General features: G+C 43.4%; 1 protein-coding gene across 1 annotated transcript in view; it reads right to left on the reverse strand.

Annotated features, from left to right (window-relative positions):
- Window positions 1-1,105: 1,105 nt before the first annotated feature.
- The window catches only part of CDK15 (cyclin dependent kinase 15), a 34,345-nt gene continuing 21,801 nt past the window's right edge, over window positions 1,106-13,649 (reverse strand). Inside the window, 7 exon segments of the mRNA XM_051623305.1 lie at window positions 1,106-1,180; window positions 1,182-1,207; window positions 5,882-5,891; window positions 6,490-6,628; window positions 8,925-8,929; window positions 9,062-9,064; window positions 9,259-9,299. Of these exon segments, the coding sequence (XP_051479265.1) occupies window positions 1,106-1,180; window positions 1,182-1,207; window positions 5,882-5,891; window positions 6,490-6,628; window positions 8,925-8,929; window positions 9,062-9,064; window positions 9,259-9,299 (299 nt within the window).

The raw sequence follows: 13,649 nt of genomic DNA on the forward strand, positions 1-13,649 counted from the left end.
ACTGACAACCAGCTTTTTTGCAGGATTAGTTCCTCTCTGATCACTGAGAGGGAACAGCTGCCTTGCCTGCACTAGCTGAGCAGGTGAGCAGGGAATGCATTCAGGCTGCCTCCAAAACCTAATCTGGTCACATTTTTGGCAATGTCAGGTCCTTCTCAAAAGGACTCGAGGCTGTCCTGTCTGCCTGCTGTTGTCTACAGGATGAGGGCAGATGGGGTGGAGGGAGGCTGTGAGACCAGGCACTGAGTGCTGCAACCTGATCCTATAGCAGGTACATGCTGTCTACATACATCTGAAAGCCCGGACAGGTAGCTGATGTTTGCTCTCCTATCACAGCCAGGTTGCTTCTTAGCTTGGCAGACAGCAAGACAGTCAAACTAATTTGGCCTCAAAATTAGTTTCCAGGTCTGCCCTGCAAGCACAGACCCAGTTGTTGACACTGACTGGACACATGCTGTTAACAAATGCACAAAGTAAACAAAGAGACAGGATATAATAAAATGGTATTTTCCAATAATTTTTTTCAATAACAGTGATTTTAAGTGTTCTTTTGGTCTTCTGTAACAAAAAGGACATGAAAAACGTCGATACCGATGCATGATTTTGAGGCATGTCCTTAAAATTGTAAGAAATTAAAATAAAGGGTGTTAGAAGCTAAGGATATTATTGCCTAGCTCTGCTCAGGCTCTGTTGTGTATGAAATCAAAATATTTAAGCTACCAAATGTGAACTCAGTAGACAAGGACAGAGATGAACAAAGAAATTTGGTCAGTTTAAGCAATGGGGAGGTGAAGCAATATTTTGACTAGGGTGGCATCAGAGGAAAGGGCACTGGTCTGAGGCTTGGGAATATGACCAAACAAACCCAAACCTCCCATGATACCACTGAGCATTGTGGACTGGGGGCAACTGACTTACTGATCTCTTCTCTCTGAATGTGAGATTTCCCAGTTTGTCTTCAGCCTAGGCTGTGGTCATCCAGCCCTGGGTATCAGTTCTGTTTTCCCATCTTCAATACACAAAGGAATTAAAGTGCTAAGGATGAAGGCAGCAGTTTTGACAGTGTCAATTACACACTTACCCAAGAGTTGGTCATCCCTGCTTCCTACCAACACTTGCTTGAACCTCCTGAGAGACAGCTTTTTCGGTAAGAAGTAAACAGGTCACAGCTTTCAGGTTGGCAGTCTCATTCCTGGAGCTGTGAGCACTGATTATTCTGTGGAAAAATCAGGTTAAAGAGTAAGCTGCAAAATGGTCCTTTCCTTCACCGTGCTACTTTCCTAATGCTCTCCTGTGGCATTAGCCACAATATAAACTAATTCAGGATCCGATTTCTCATGGCTCTGTTCCTTCTGATTTTTTTCGAAAATTATTTCTTTAATCTAGGCATCCTTCTCTAGAAATCTCATCTATGGTTTCTTTTCTTTTTTCTTTCTCTTGCAGCAACCAGCAAAATACTATTTGGTAGAACAGTGGTAGAAATGCAACCCACTAATCAAAAGGATTCTAATGGATCTATGCACTGCCAAGCTCTCTCCTTCCCACCCAGCAGAGGGGGAAAAAAAGAAAAAGAAAAAAGAGATAGAGGGAAGGCACAGAGCTCTCTCCTTCAGCAATCTCACAAATGCAAAACCTTCCACTCCAGTGACTCCTCATTAACTTACCAAATCTGACAGTCTAATTATCGTAGCTGCTTCACGCTTAGAATAAATAAATACTAAAGTGGGTGTTTAAAGAAATTGAGCAGTGAAATTCAGTCATCTAGACAGTCAATAGAGAGAGAGTTTATTTTAAACTTTTATATTCCTATGTATTTATATCATTTTAAGAAAGATAATGAGATAGTTGTCTTTCAGGCTAATTGAGTTCCTAGGCTTGTGGTTACTTGCTGTCAGAATCTCAAACTTAGCTTTAACTTTTGTGCCTTAGAAATCTGATCACTACATCCCCATTTGCTCTTTTCTGCTGATAACTGGGTGAAGGCAGAAGTGCACCTGAGGATGGGAAACAGATACATGGGAGTTCCAGTCCAGATGCTTTTCACAGCAAACAAGACAACTTAATCTTCTCAGATTTGCATTTAAGACTGTTAAAGTGAAAATGGAAGTGAAAGAAACCTCAGATATAACTTGAAATTAGACAAAATACAGAAAAACTTCTGCACTGATGCAATATTGTCTGCCTCCATGAAGGGTATTAACAGCACTCCCCTCAAGAGTAGTTGATCTCCCTGAACAATGAGGCCTTTATAGAGATTTTCTGGCCTGAGATCAATGGGAGTCAGAGCATTTGATCCATGTCTGTAGGACCTTGTTTCCAAAAGTCATGTGGGCCAAACTTTGTGCCAGTCGTTCTTTTGCAAGAGCATGAGCTGGAGAGTGAGCAAAGGAAACCTTCCTTCTTCTCCCTTCTTCCCCTTCGCCCTGTGCTCCTAAACAGAGCCTAGCATCTGCCAGCATGATGACTGCTCCAGGCCAGTGCTTGGGGAAGAGCTTAAGCAGGGCAACATCTCCAGAGACCTATGCCCTTGGCACATGTCTGCTGTGATGTTGCAATGGCCCTTTCCTAGGGTGGTGGCTTAATGACAGAATACAAAACCTCAGTGTCCTGCCAGTATTTACGCAAGCAGAACTTCCACCACTATGGAGGTTAGGCCAGGTGATGTGAGGGGTATATTCCCTGAGTTAACGGAAGTTTTGCTTTTTACTTCACAGAAAAGACTGCTTCTGGTTCAGGGGTGACAGGTGATTTGCTGTTCATCAACCACCTTTGATTTATTCTCATATTAAGACAAATTGTAAACCACATTCATGCACCTGGTGAGAACTTCACTTTCTAGGTATCTGTATCTGATTTGCAGTGAATGATATCCACTTGCTGTAGATGGAGGTTGTAGAGCTCAGAGGTAAAAAAATGTGACTATTTAAACCTTTCAGCTATGTAGGAGAATCTAAATGGACATCTGGAAGATGTCCATTAAAGCCAGCTCTTCTTTATACATGCCCTGTGAGAACAGGGCTGGCTAATGCAACAGTAATGGGATTTTTGGTAGGCAATGGCTTGTAGCCTTAAACTCCTTGTTGCCTACACTTCCTTTGCATAATTTAGATGCAATGGGCATTAAAACAACAGTGCTCTGTCAACATCAAGTCTCCCTCTTCCTCCATGTCTCTGAAAAGCTGAATAGCAGGCTGTTTTAGAAGAAACGGCATGGTGTCATCACTACCTGGGAGATTGGTTTTGAATTGCTGGAGGGAGGTGACAATGAGAGACCAACAGTACCAAAAAGGAGCAAGTCCGTCCAAGACAAAGCCAGGATCACATCCATGCAACGTGCAGTCATCCTCACAGAGCACAAACAGGTCTTGGTGCCTAGCGGCCATGCCCATAGCACGCCCAAGGTTGAATGTCTCCTGAACTTTGACCAAGGCCTATACTGAATCTAGACATGGGTCTGGTGGGGATAGGATCGCTGTCCCATGTGCCTGGGCTGTTCTGCTGGAGCTTGTTTTCCAGTATGTTTTCTTGGGAGCACACTGGCGCTAACACAAAATCCCACAGCTCACCCTCCCTGCTTGCAGGCATGCTCTATAGCATTCGAGGGCAAAAGAGATGGAAAATAAACCAAATCTATAACTAAGAATAATAAGCTGCAGTTGTTACTGTGTCTGACCTGTCTGACAGCAGAGTGAGATATCTTCTCAGAAGGCCCTTTGCACTTCAGGACTGGCACTGAATTGAGAGCACAGCTCATGCTTTCTTGATTCAAGGATCTCATCTTTCTCCCAAGAGTGATTAATTGAACAGAAAACATTCTGTTTTAGCAGGTGGTAAAGGGTTAGACTGAAGCTTTTTCAAGACTTCTGTACTGCAGGGCTGCATTGCACAAAGATAATTGACTCAGGATTGGCTTAGGTCAGGAAAAGGACAGCAAATGCTCCAGTTTTACAAAAGGTCATCCCTGTCACTAGCCACAGTGGAAGGAGGCTCCTCTCCTGTGTTGCTACATCCAGAGGTGCTGGTGACGTGTAGGATTAAGGCCACCAAGACAATGAGTGGGGTTCAAACCCGGGTCTTAGCAGCCCCTTCTAGTGCTAGATGCACAAGATTGAGCTGCTGTAGGAGAAGCCCATCTGTAGACCAGCCCCACTCAGGGGTGGAAACTCTTCCTCTTTTACAGTGTGGTCTGCTCTTTTTTCCTAGCATTTTGCATCCAGATGAGCATACGCAGCAGTGACCTGTTCCCCTTTGTAGGAGCTGACCACCAGGAAGTAAAGAGCCCTGTGTTTCCTCTTCTACTTCCCAGGGGCAGCAGCCAACTTCTAGCCATTAGCATTCCCCTCAGTAATCAGAGATACTATTTAGAGGGATACTTATCTTTGAACACTGATTTCTCCAATTATTTTTTTCCCAGGAACTGACCTTTGAAAAACATCCTCTAGCTTCCAGCTTGTCATAGCAACTTATAAAAAAAAGAGGACAGTTACAGATACAATTATTTAATTAAAAATAGAAAAGAATTTCTTATGGGAACCTTTTATTTTTTCAAATGTTGTTTCCCTCTTACTCTCTCACATGCCTTGGGACCAACCCCCTCTCTCCTTTCACCTTTCATCTGCAGCTCATTCTTTGCCCTTCTGTTTTAACATTCTTCAGAGGATGGGGACTAATAGGCAGCATCCTCCACAACGAAGTGGGAACAGAATATATTTTAAATCTGCACCATGTTATCATAGCAATGAGAATTTTTAAATGATACAGTGAAATTGCAAAATATTGTGGTGCCAAAGTGACACAAGAGAATAAATGTCTTACATGATTATCGCAATAGGGATGTCTACATGAGAAATTATTCAGAATTGCCCAACTTTTACCAGCTTAATGAGTCACTCATTAATATGATCTTGCATGATCACACTGTACTTGTTTCAGCCCTGTGCACTTTGATTCTGTTCCCAACACATTGGTTGCTATGATAACGCCATGCAGTTTCCTGTCCACAAGGTACTCCTTGCTGCAGTATGGGGGATAATAAATATGGGGTGGTGCACAAGCCCAGGTGAAGTCAATCTGTCCCCTCTCATGCAGCTTGTCGGAGAGATTGACACATTATGCCAATCTGTTTTCTCATTCCTTCTATTTCTCCTCACTCTCTCGCTTTCTCTCACACTGTCTGTCTCTGTACCTGTTTTTTTCCACACTCTCTCTCTCTCTCTCTTGGCACTGACACTTTCATCTTCTCCCTTGGGGATTGGAGATGTCACTGCGGGAAGTGCTTGTCCGCCTCTCCGGCAGCAGCAGAGCCCTGTGGCTTTGACAAACCTCATTTAATTGGGAGGAAGCCAGGAGGGTTTGAAAGAACTGAAACATCCATGAAACTCCTTTTATCAGGCATAATTTAAACTCTGCATGGAAAAAACCCTATATGTATAAAGAAAAGTCAACTTCCCTCCTGCTGTGCATGCTCCCGTCCTCTCCCCCCAGCACAGGCAGGCTCCTGCAAGATTCCATCTTTTCATTTTTCTAAAAGTGTCAAAGTAGATTTGTGCTCTGTGGCTGGGTGAACAGAAAAGGAATGCAGATGTCTCTCACTCATGCACATACACACATAGAGCACCTTCTGAAGGGCAGCGGTTTGGAAGAGACGCCAGCTCGCTGGCTGTTCCTACACTTGGATGTGTCACAGAAGCCAGAAATTAGGTTTTCAAATAGCCTGACAAGACAGTTCAAGAAGACTTCTTCTTAATTGCCCCTATCTTAAAAAACCCCACAAAACTAACTAGTGTAGCGGGTGCCCAGGAGGCAGTGGGGAATGTGAGGGCTCCCTGGCCTGTTGCCTGAAAGGAGGAAGCTTTTCCTAGTGAGGAACAGAACCTGTAGCTTGAGAGACCCTGTTTTTGTTGTCAGCTGGGGACAGGAGGGGCAGATCTGTGTGTATGTAGCTGTGTACTTAAGAGAAGGGAGCAAGGGAAGAAGAAAATAAAGCAGGTAAAACTGAGGGAGAACTGGTGCGACAGAGTATGAGGAACAGCTGTTGTCTCTGAACATCAAAAGGGAGCAGAGGGAGTGGTCCAAGGGAACTGGGGCTAGCACAGCATGCTGAGCAGCTGGGAATTTGGGACATCAGGAGGGACAATCCTGTGAGTACACAGTGTGAGCCAGCCAGAGGGAAATCTCTGGGCCCCTGGGGCTACAGAATAGGGGAGAAACGACCTGTCAAAGCATGTACACCTTTGCTTTGAAAATGTACCATGGCGGCAACCCATCCAGGTTCTCTTTTGGTATTAACACTGTGGTCAAGTGGAAGAAAACAGAAGAAGCTGACAAATTTGCAATGGGATGTAAACTTGGAAGCATACAGGAGTGGAAAGGGAGAGTAGGCAGGAGAGAGAGAGATGTCAGGTGAGTGGCAGAGACTTTAACAGTGCAGGAGAAACGTACGGCATGTGAAGTAGCTCTTGCTGAGATGAAATTGAGGGTTTACTTAACAGCAGGGATCCGATAGAGCTGAGGAGGCAGAGGGCTGAAGAAGACATGAAGAAGCATATGTTGCACAGAGATCCAGGCTCAAGGAAGGGCTCTAAGCATACAGAAGGCCAAATCCTCTGCTACTGGCACCTTGCTCAGCCTAGGAAAACAGGAGAAAAAATAGCACAGGAGATGAGCACAAGCTAAAAAGCTGGAACAAGAACTTGACCCAGACTTTCTCAGAGCTTGAGGCAGAGAAAGTGGAGGGACACAGGGGAGCTAGATAAATCCACCCCAGCTGTATAGCTTTCCAGGACATTTGTTTTGCCATGTGAGTGTGATTATGCTGGAGTGTATGCAGCCAGGATTTCAGCTCAGACTCATGTTTTCAGAGGAATTTTGAAAATAAAATTTTATTTTGTAAAAATAAGGTTGTATGTAAAAGGGAAAAAGCTGCTGGGGAGACTAGGTTTTACATCTGGTATTTGTAATATCAGAGGTTGGTGTTAGCAGTTTACAGTGACAATGCAAATGCACAAAATTACCTGACTGACCTGCTGAGCAGACCAGAGGACAAAACTGAAAACCTAAAGAAAATATAATTTTCCTTTTTCCTACCCTATTACCAGTAGTGCATCTGGTTGTGAAATGTGTTTGGGATTCACAGGTATGAATCTGTTTCTCAGGATGAGTTCTTAAAATAACACACAAATGTTCCATGCCCAGCAAATACCAATGCCAAGTGGCTTCATTCTAGAGGAGCACACAGCTGGGAACAAGGTAATGGAAGAGAGAAAACAAACCAACAAGGAAACAAATAAAGATAGTAATTTAATTTTACAGCTTTTGCTTTGTTTGTTCTGATCATGTTTCAGCATCAGGAGGCTCACTGGAGCATGGCCTGTTGTGCTTCCTCCCTCAGCCCCCACCAGTGCTTCCCCTCCAAGTGACACCACATGCTGGGATCACCCTGCCCTGCGCTCCCCTTCCCTACATAGGACATTTGAAATGCTGATATTTTTTGTTTTGAGGAGATAAAATGTTTAAATAAAAAAAAAAAAAAAGAGAGGGGGAAAACCACAAAGTGAGCGAGATCTTGAGAAACAGATTTATAAAAGGTATCTGGCCTCATTGTGGTAGATAACGGCTAAATTATCTTCTCCAGCAAATTGGTTTGAGCCCCTGCTGCCTTGGGGAGCAGGGACAGGACAGGGAGCCAAAGCATCCATCCTCAGGCTGCATGCTAGAGCTGCACCACAGGCTGTCCCTGCAATGGCAGGATCTTACTGGGGACCCTCTGTGCTCTCAGTCCCTGCTGCTGCAGGCTTCCACACTAGGGCAGCCATGTGATTCAGTGCTTCCCACCATGTCTCAGGCTTCCTGGTGGTGGCTGAGCTCTGCACAGAGCTCCTCTTTGATTTCTTAATTGGCCATGGAGAGTCATGGCTGAGTGGTCTGTATGAAGCAACTCTTTCCTTCTCAAGAGCCAAGCATGGCAGGGCAGCTGTTCAGCCACACTGGCAAAAGGACTCTGTAAGGCAGCGTTGGATCTGGCTTACATGCAGCCCAGAGCTCTGCCTTGGAGGTGCTGGGCCAGCCCCTAGGTATGGGGCTATAATGGGGCCTGCCAAGGGATTGTGGCCAAAAAGCAGAAACGCAGTACAGCAGAGTTGCAAGGAATATAGTTATTTCTTTGTTCAGTCTGATAAAGGATTTCTTCTGTTCCAGGATCTGTGTTACCAGGGTTTGGGACATGCTGAGCTTTGTGTGTTTCTGGAGATGTGCATGACAAAGGCTGGCACTTTAGCAACCTGTGCTTTTCTGAAATCTTCAGCATGTTTGTTCAGCCATTTAGAACAGCATCTGGGAAGCCCAGCTCTGAAGGGCAGCACACTTCCCTCAGAGCAGGGCTGGATCCCAAGCAATGAGCCAAACAGATAATAAACAGCAGCGATGAAAAATGTGGTTACATTCTCAAAGACTGTTTTATTCTTGACCTGTGCTTGAACACAATACTGAGGACAAATCATCATGTCTTTTCCTACATATCCGTAAAGCCTGTTATGTGCATCAAAATCAGTGTTGGTGGGGAACTCATTTTTAATGACTTTCTGAGCTAGATTTTGGCACTTGGCCTGGTTATGAGTTTCTTTCACTGATACAAATATACATTATATATATGCATGTGGGTACATATATATGCTTGAAAAATACTCCACTTAGCACAGTAAGAAGTGATTGGCAGTGTTGGTGTGCCTGGCCAAGCTGAGGTATGTAACCACAGCCTTAGTCTCATAGCATTTTGCCACTGAAGAATGTGAATTTTGCCCTCCTGACTAATCACAAGATTATTTCATTGTCTCATAAAAATGCTGTCCTAACATGCCTTCCTTACAACTGTTGAGCAATGCTGCTACAATCTGTTTCTAGAAATTTAAACTGGGACGGTGTAAAGCCTGTCCTCAGTCTGGGTGAGAGGGCCTGGGAAAGTATGATCTTCTGAATTGAACTGTGCCCTTCAAAAAGCTGCACGTAATGTCATTGAATCACTGCTTATCTGAGAATAACCACTACTCCTCTGAGAATAATAAACACACTATATGCCTACCTCTACTGCAATTTCTTAAAATCAGTTGCTTAACTGACGTTAGAACTGCTTGTTACTACAGAGCCACCCTGCTCTTCCAGAGCTTGCCAAAAGAGCTCATTTCAAGTTAAATGACTGCATAAAGAAACAAATAAACCCAGAGGCAATTTTGACATTGCTGTTATAGGTAGCTTACCTGTCACGATGACTTGGAGTCTCTGAGGTCTCCTGGAAGCAACCAGTTCTAGAAAGCATAATATGCAATCACAGGATTAAGCGAAAATCAAGCCAAAAACCATTCTTTGAGCCCTTACAAAAAAAGCATGCTTAGAATTTCAAAGGGCCCTATAGGATCTGTCATCTTAGTATTTATAAATATACATTATTCCTATAGGACTTGAGAACGAGCATCGATGTTAATAAGGCTGTTCCAGTTCTGTAACCCTTTCCTTTCCTACATCTGTGAATATAGGCCTTGGGCCGCTTTCTGTTACACTGCAAGTCTTAGCTTTGACCTCAGTAAAAACAGCATCAGTTCCTAAAGTCTTCACACAAAGGAAGCAGAAAGAGGTTTGCAGGCCTGAATCCCTGACAGTTGTCTTGGCTTACCAAAGGGCTACTGAGCTTCGTGTACTACCCTGTGGGCACTGGGGCTTTTCTGCATGGATTTGGCAGAAAGACTGAGGACAAAGCAGAGACACTGGGGTCCCACTCTCTTCTTGCCCACTGCTCTTGCCAATCCCTCACTAAGTTTTTCATTTCTCAAGTTAACCTTTTTCATGCATGCTTTGTACTTACTGATTCAAACATCTCTACTAGACTGAAACTTTGCAGAGTTTGCAGTTTTGGGAGAGCTATGTTGGTTTTGCCATTTGTCAAGGACACATTTCTAAACATTGTGGAAAATGTAGAAGAATACATTCCTCAAATGTTTTCTTACGAAGCGTGGATTTTCTCATGGTTAGATATGAATGAAAGGCTTAAGCCTGGAAGATTTTCCCCTTAGAGCTGATCAACAGGCATTTTCTTTCTACCCAAATACATTCTCCTGAGCACTGTTTTTAACAGCAGAGATGAATGGTGCTCTAAGTGTGGAAAGGAGAGCAGGAAGGGTGGCGTAGACCTGTCCTCCAGCCCTGTCAACAATTCCCCATGGCAGTAGGACCACCAGGAGGCAAGTCTGGTCTGTAGCCAGTAAAGTCAGAGCTTGGCAGGGGCTTATACTGCACCATCAGAGAGCATCTGTCCTCCCTTCCTAACCAGGAGCACCAGCCACATCCTTTAGGGACAGAACCTGCTGGCTGCGGGTGAGGCTGGAGTCCCCCTTGCCATCGCCTGCGTGGCTGTTTCCAGAGCACCAGACCTGGGACTTGGTCACTCAGTATCTGACTCTATGCACAGATAATTTGAATAAGTGCAAACAACTGAATTTTCAGCACTGAACCTTTGCAGCAGCAATCTCACCATTGATTTCACCACTGAGCCAGGCAAGCAGGTTGTTAAACCTGTGTATCACTGCATAAGAAACAGTTCACAATTTAAGTATTCTCCTACACCCAAATACTAAGGTAATTGCTAAAGCAGTAAATGGCAGTATAAGCTGGGATGGGATTAATGACTGTTTACGTGCCAGAGCATTGGAATTACTGCCAATATATAGAAGTTATAAATCAGAATAGGCCCTTCCCAAATCAGTCACCAAGATTAACTCTGGCAGAACATTCCTCTTGAATCACTAATAACATTTTCTCTGGATCCTCTTTACTTCATTTTGCCCCCTCAACTGCAATAAAAGTATAGAAATAAATTGCCCGTATTGAGTAAAGAAGTAAAGTTTCCAGGCAGAATAGAATAAAAACAGTTTTTAAAATGGTTTGGAAAGGCATAAGATTTTTTTGTATGAGGTAGGAATTTTTATCTCCTAACAGAGCTGGCCAAAAACTTTCAGATGTTGTAAATTTCTGCCGGAAAATTTTGATTTGTGAGATGGAAACTTTCCATGACAACATATCAATATTCTCTAATATTTAATAAAAATGTAAAAATTACTTAAATATTTTACTTTAGATCCACTGAAATATTTTAACATTAATATCCTTTAGTGCGTTTAACATAAAAGTTGAAAAATGCACATTCAGTTGATAACAGCAGGGCACAGTATTTCAATGACATCTAACTGAAATGTCACCTTGTTTTTGTGGAGTGCATTTTCAGGATTAACATTCCAAAGAAGAAATAGGATTTTCTTTACATTACAGCTTGCTCGCTGAGAACTGGAGGGAATACCTGAATTATAGTCCTTGCCTCTTGACTTAAATGTATAATGTATATACTGTGGACATTAATTATTATCTACAAGGGGTAGTGTAAGAGCCAGTGAGCAAACTGCTGCTGTCCCTGTCTAAACAGATCTCTCAGTGGAGAATTCTGCTTGAGTGAGGTCTGCCAAACTTGCCACTTTGAGTATGCAGAGCTTTGATGATAAATGGAAGATATGGGTAAGAAAACACTGTGTCTCTGCTCAAGGATTTAATGTAGTTAACTAATCCACTTTAAATCAGTTCAGATTAATCTCCTGACTGACTCCATATAGACAAACCCCTAGAGAATGCTGAGGCCCCATTGTGTCAAGCAGGGTAAGAACAGAGACGTAAATATTTTCCCTACTGTAAGATTAGGACCAATCTGAAATTGTAAAACAACATGAATAGCTACTCCTTAAAGATAAGAGTTAAGGAATATTTGGATATAATTCCAAAAAGTGGATTAAATGCTGATTTAATCATCTTACAATGGTGATATAGACAGAAAATGATGGGATTGTGTAGGGCTGATTGGCTTTTTTAACAATACAATTAGATAGGTAGTGCTTGGATTTGTTATTTTCTATCCATATGCAAGGCAGTGTGTGCTAATGAGAAAATACCTTATTCTGTGAAAACCCAGGTGGAAGTAGCTAATGAACTGATAATGAGGCAGGCAAGCCAAGGAACAAAAGTTAAACTTTCCTAATTGATAGAGAGAAAGAAAATACCAAGTGCTGCTGGATGGAGGCGATGGAGTTGCAGGCTTGCAGAGAAAATTTCTCTCATTAGTGAAATCTCTGTGGCTGCAGGACAGAAGCAGAGCTCTGTTTGTGTTGCAGGCTGGAATCTGCACTCTGTGCCCACTGCCAAGCAGATAGGAAGTTGTCCTGCAGCCTGGCCAGCCTATATTGCGCATTAGTTACAGTCCTGGTCTTCCCTTTGGGATCAAAGCCACATGCAGTTTATTATGACAATAAAAATTTCATCATCTTAGCTTTCAGTTTGCAGCCATCCCATTTGTTGAGCTGAAGCATCAGCATAAAAAGCGAGATTAAAAAAAAAAGGGAAAAGCACTTAGTGCAGACTTCATCTGCATTCTCAAAAATATCATTTGAAGTTTGCAGTTCAGAGCCTCTGATTGTTGCCTCCATCTGCTGGTGACGTTGTGGAAACGCAACAGATACTGAAAACCTGTACTCGAGCTGAAGTTGACTTGAAAGCTTCTAAATCTCAGTCGGTGTAGCAATATGTGAATGCAGATATGTGAAAAAACAGGCTTAATTGAAAAGTCATTGCTGCATCTGAAAAACCCCAGTGTAAAACCTGCATCTGCTAAGTGAGATGATAATACCTGCCACAGGAAACTTCATTAGTGAGCCTGTGTGATAAATCAAGAAGTAAAGCTCACTCATAGTGAGCTCATCATGTTATAAACAAATAAGCACTGTTCCCTGCTCTTTGGAATCAAAATGTCAGAAAAAGGAAAAAAACCAAACAACTAGTTGGTGCACTGAGTGCTCCAGTATTCCCAGTGTGGCAAAAGCACTAGCTTAATGTCATGGGCTGTGATTCCTAATCCTTTCCTGCCCTTGACCCCCACTGTCTAGATTCAAACTTGTAACCATTAATGGGGCTGGATCAAAACACCGGCCTTCTGGTGTCACCAATGGTGTTTAGAGGGGATTTAAACTCCCTGCTTTTCAGCACAGTGAAATGAACACAGCAGTAGATTAATGCATGGATTTGAGCTCACACAGCATGAGAGCTTTCAAAAATAGTGTTAACAGAGCTACAGCTGACTCTTTCAGGGGAAGCAAAACGAGGGGAACAGAACAAATGAACAAACACAGGGCAAAGCCTTGTTGCTATGGGCAAGGCTCCTAAGCCTGAGGAGCTGGGGAGAGGGCTAGCAAGTGCACTGAGATGTGGGGCAGGAGCTGTCCCAACACTTCATGTCCTGCAGGAACTGGTTCTCAAGCCAGGACTGGGGTAAAACTATGCTTTCAGGCCCCGTGGCTACACGTGATTCCCTACTCTGAGTGTCTCTCCTCCAGAGAGGAGGCAAGATCGTAAGATGCAGGGCTGGCCATGGAAAAGTTGCTCGCTCATCCTTCCTGTTCACCTGGGGTCAGGCACAAGTTGAGATTTTGGCAATCTGTGGGCAATGGGCATGAGGCCCATTTCTGACCTTCTTTGTGCAAGAAGGCACAGGGCAGACAAATACTCCTTTGTACATTTCATCCCTTGTCCATTGCCCATAGAGGCAACAGGGGAGCTGTTCTACCTCC

This window comes from Apus apus, chromosome 6 (assembly GCF_020740795.1).
Source record: "Apus apus isolate bApuApu2 chromosome 6, bApuApu2.pri.cur, whole genome shotgun sequence".
NCBI classification, from domain to species: domain Eukaryota; kingdom Metazoa; phylum Chordata; class Aves; order Apodiformes; family Apodidae; genus Apus; species Apus apus.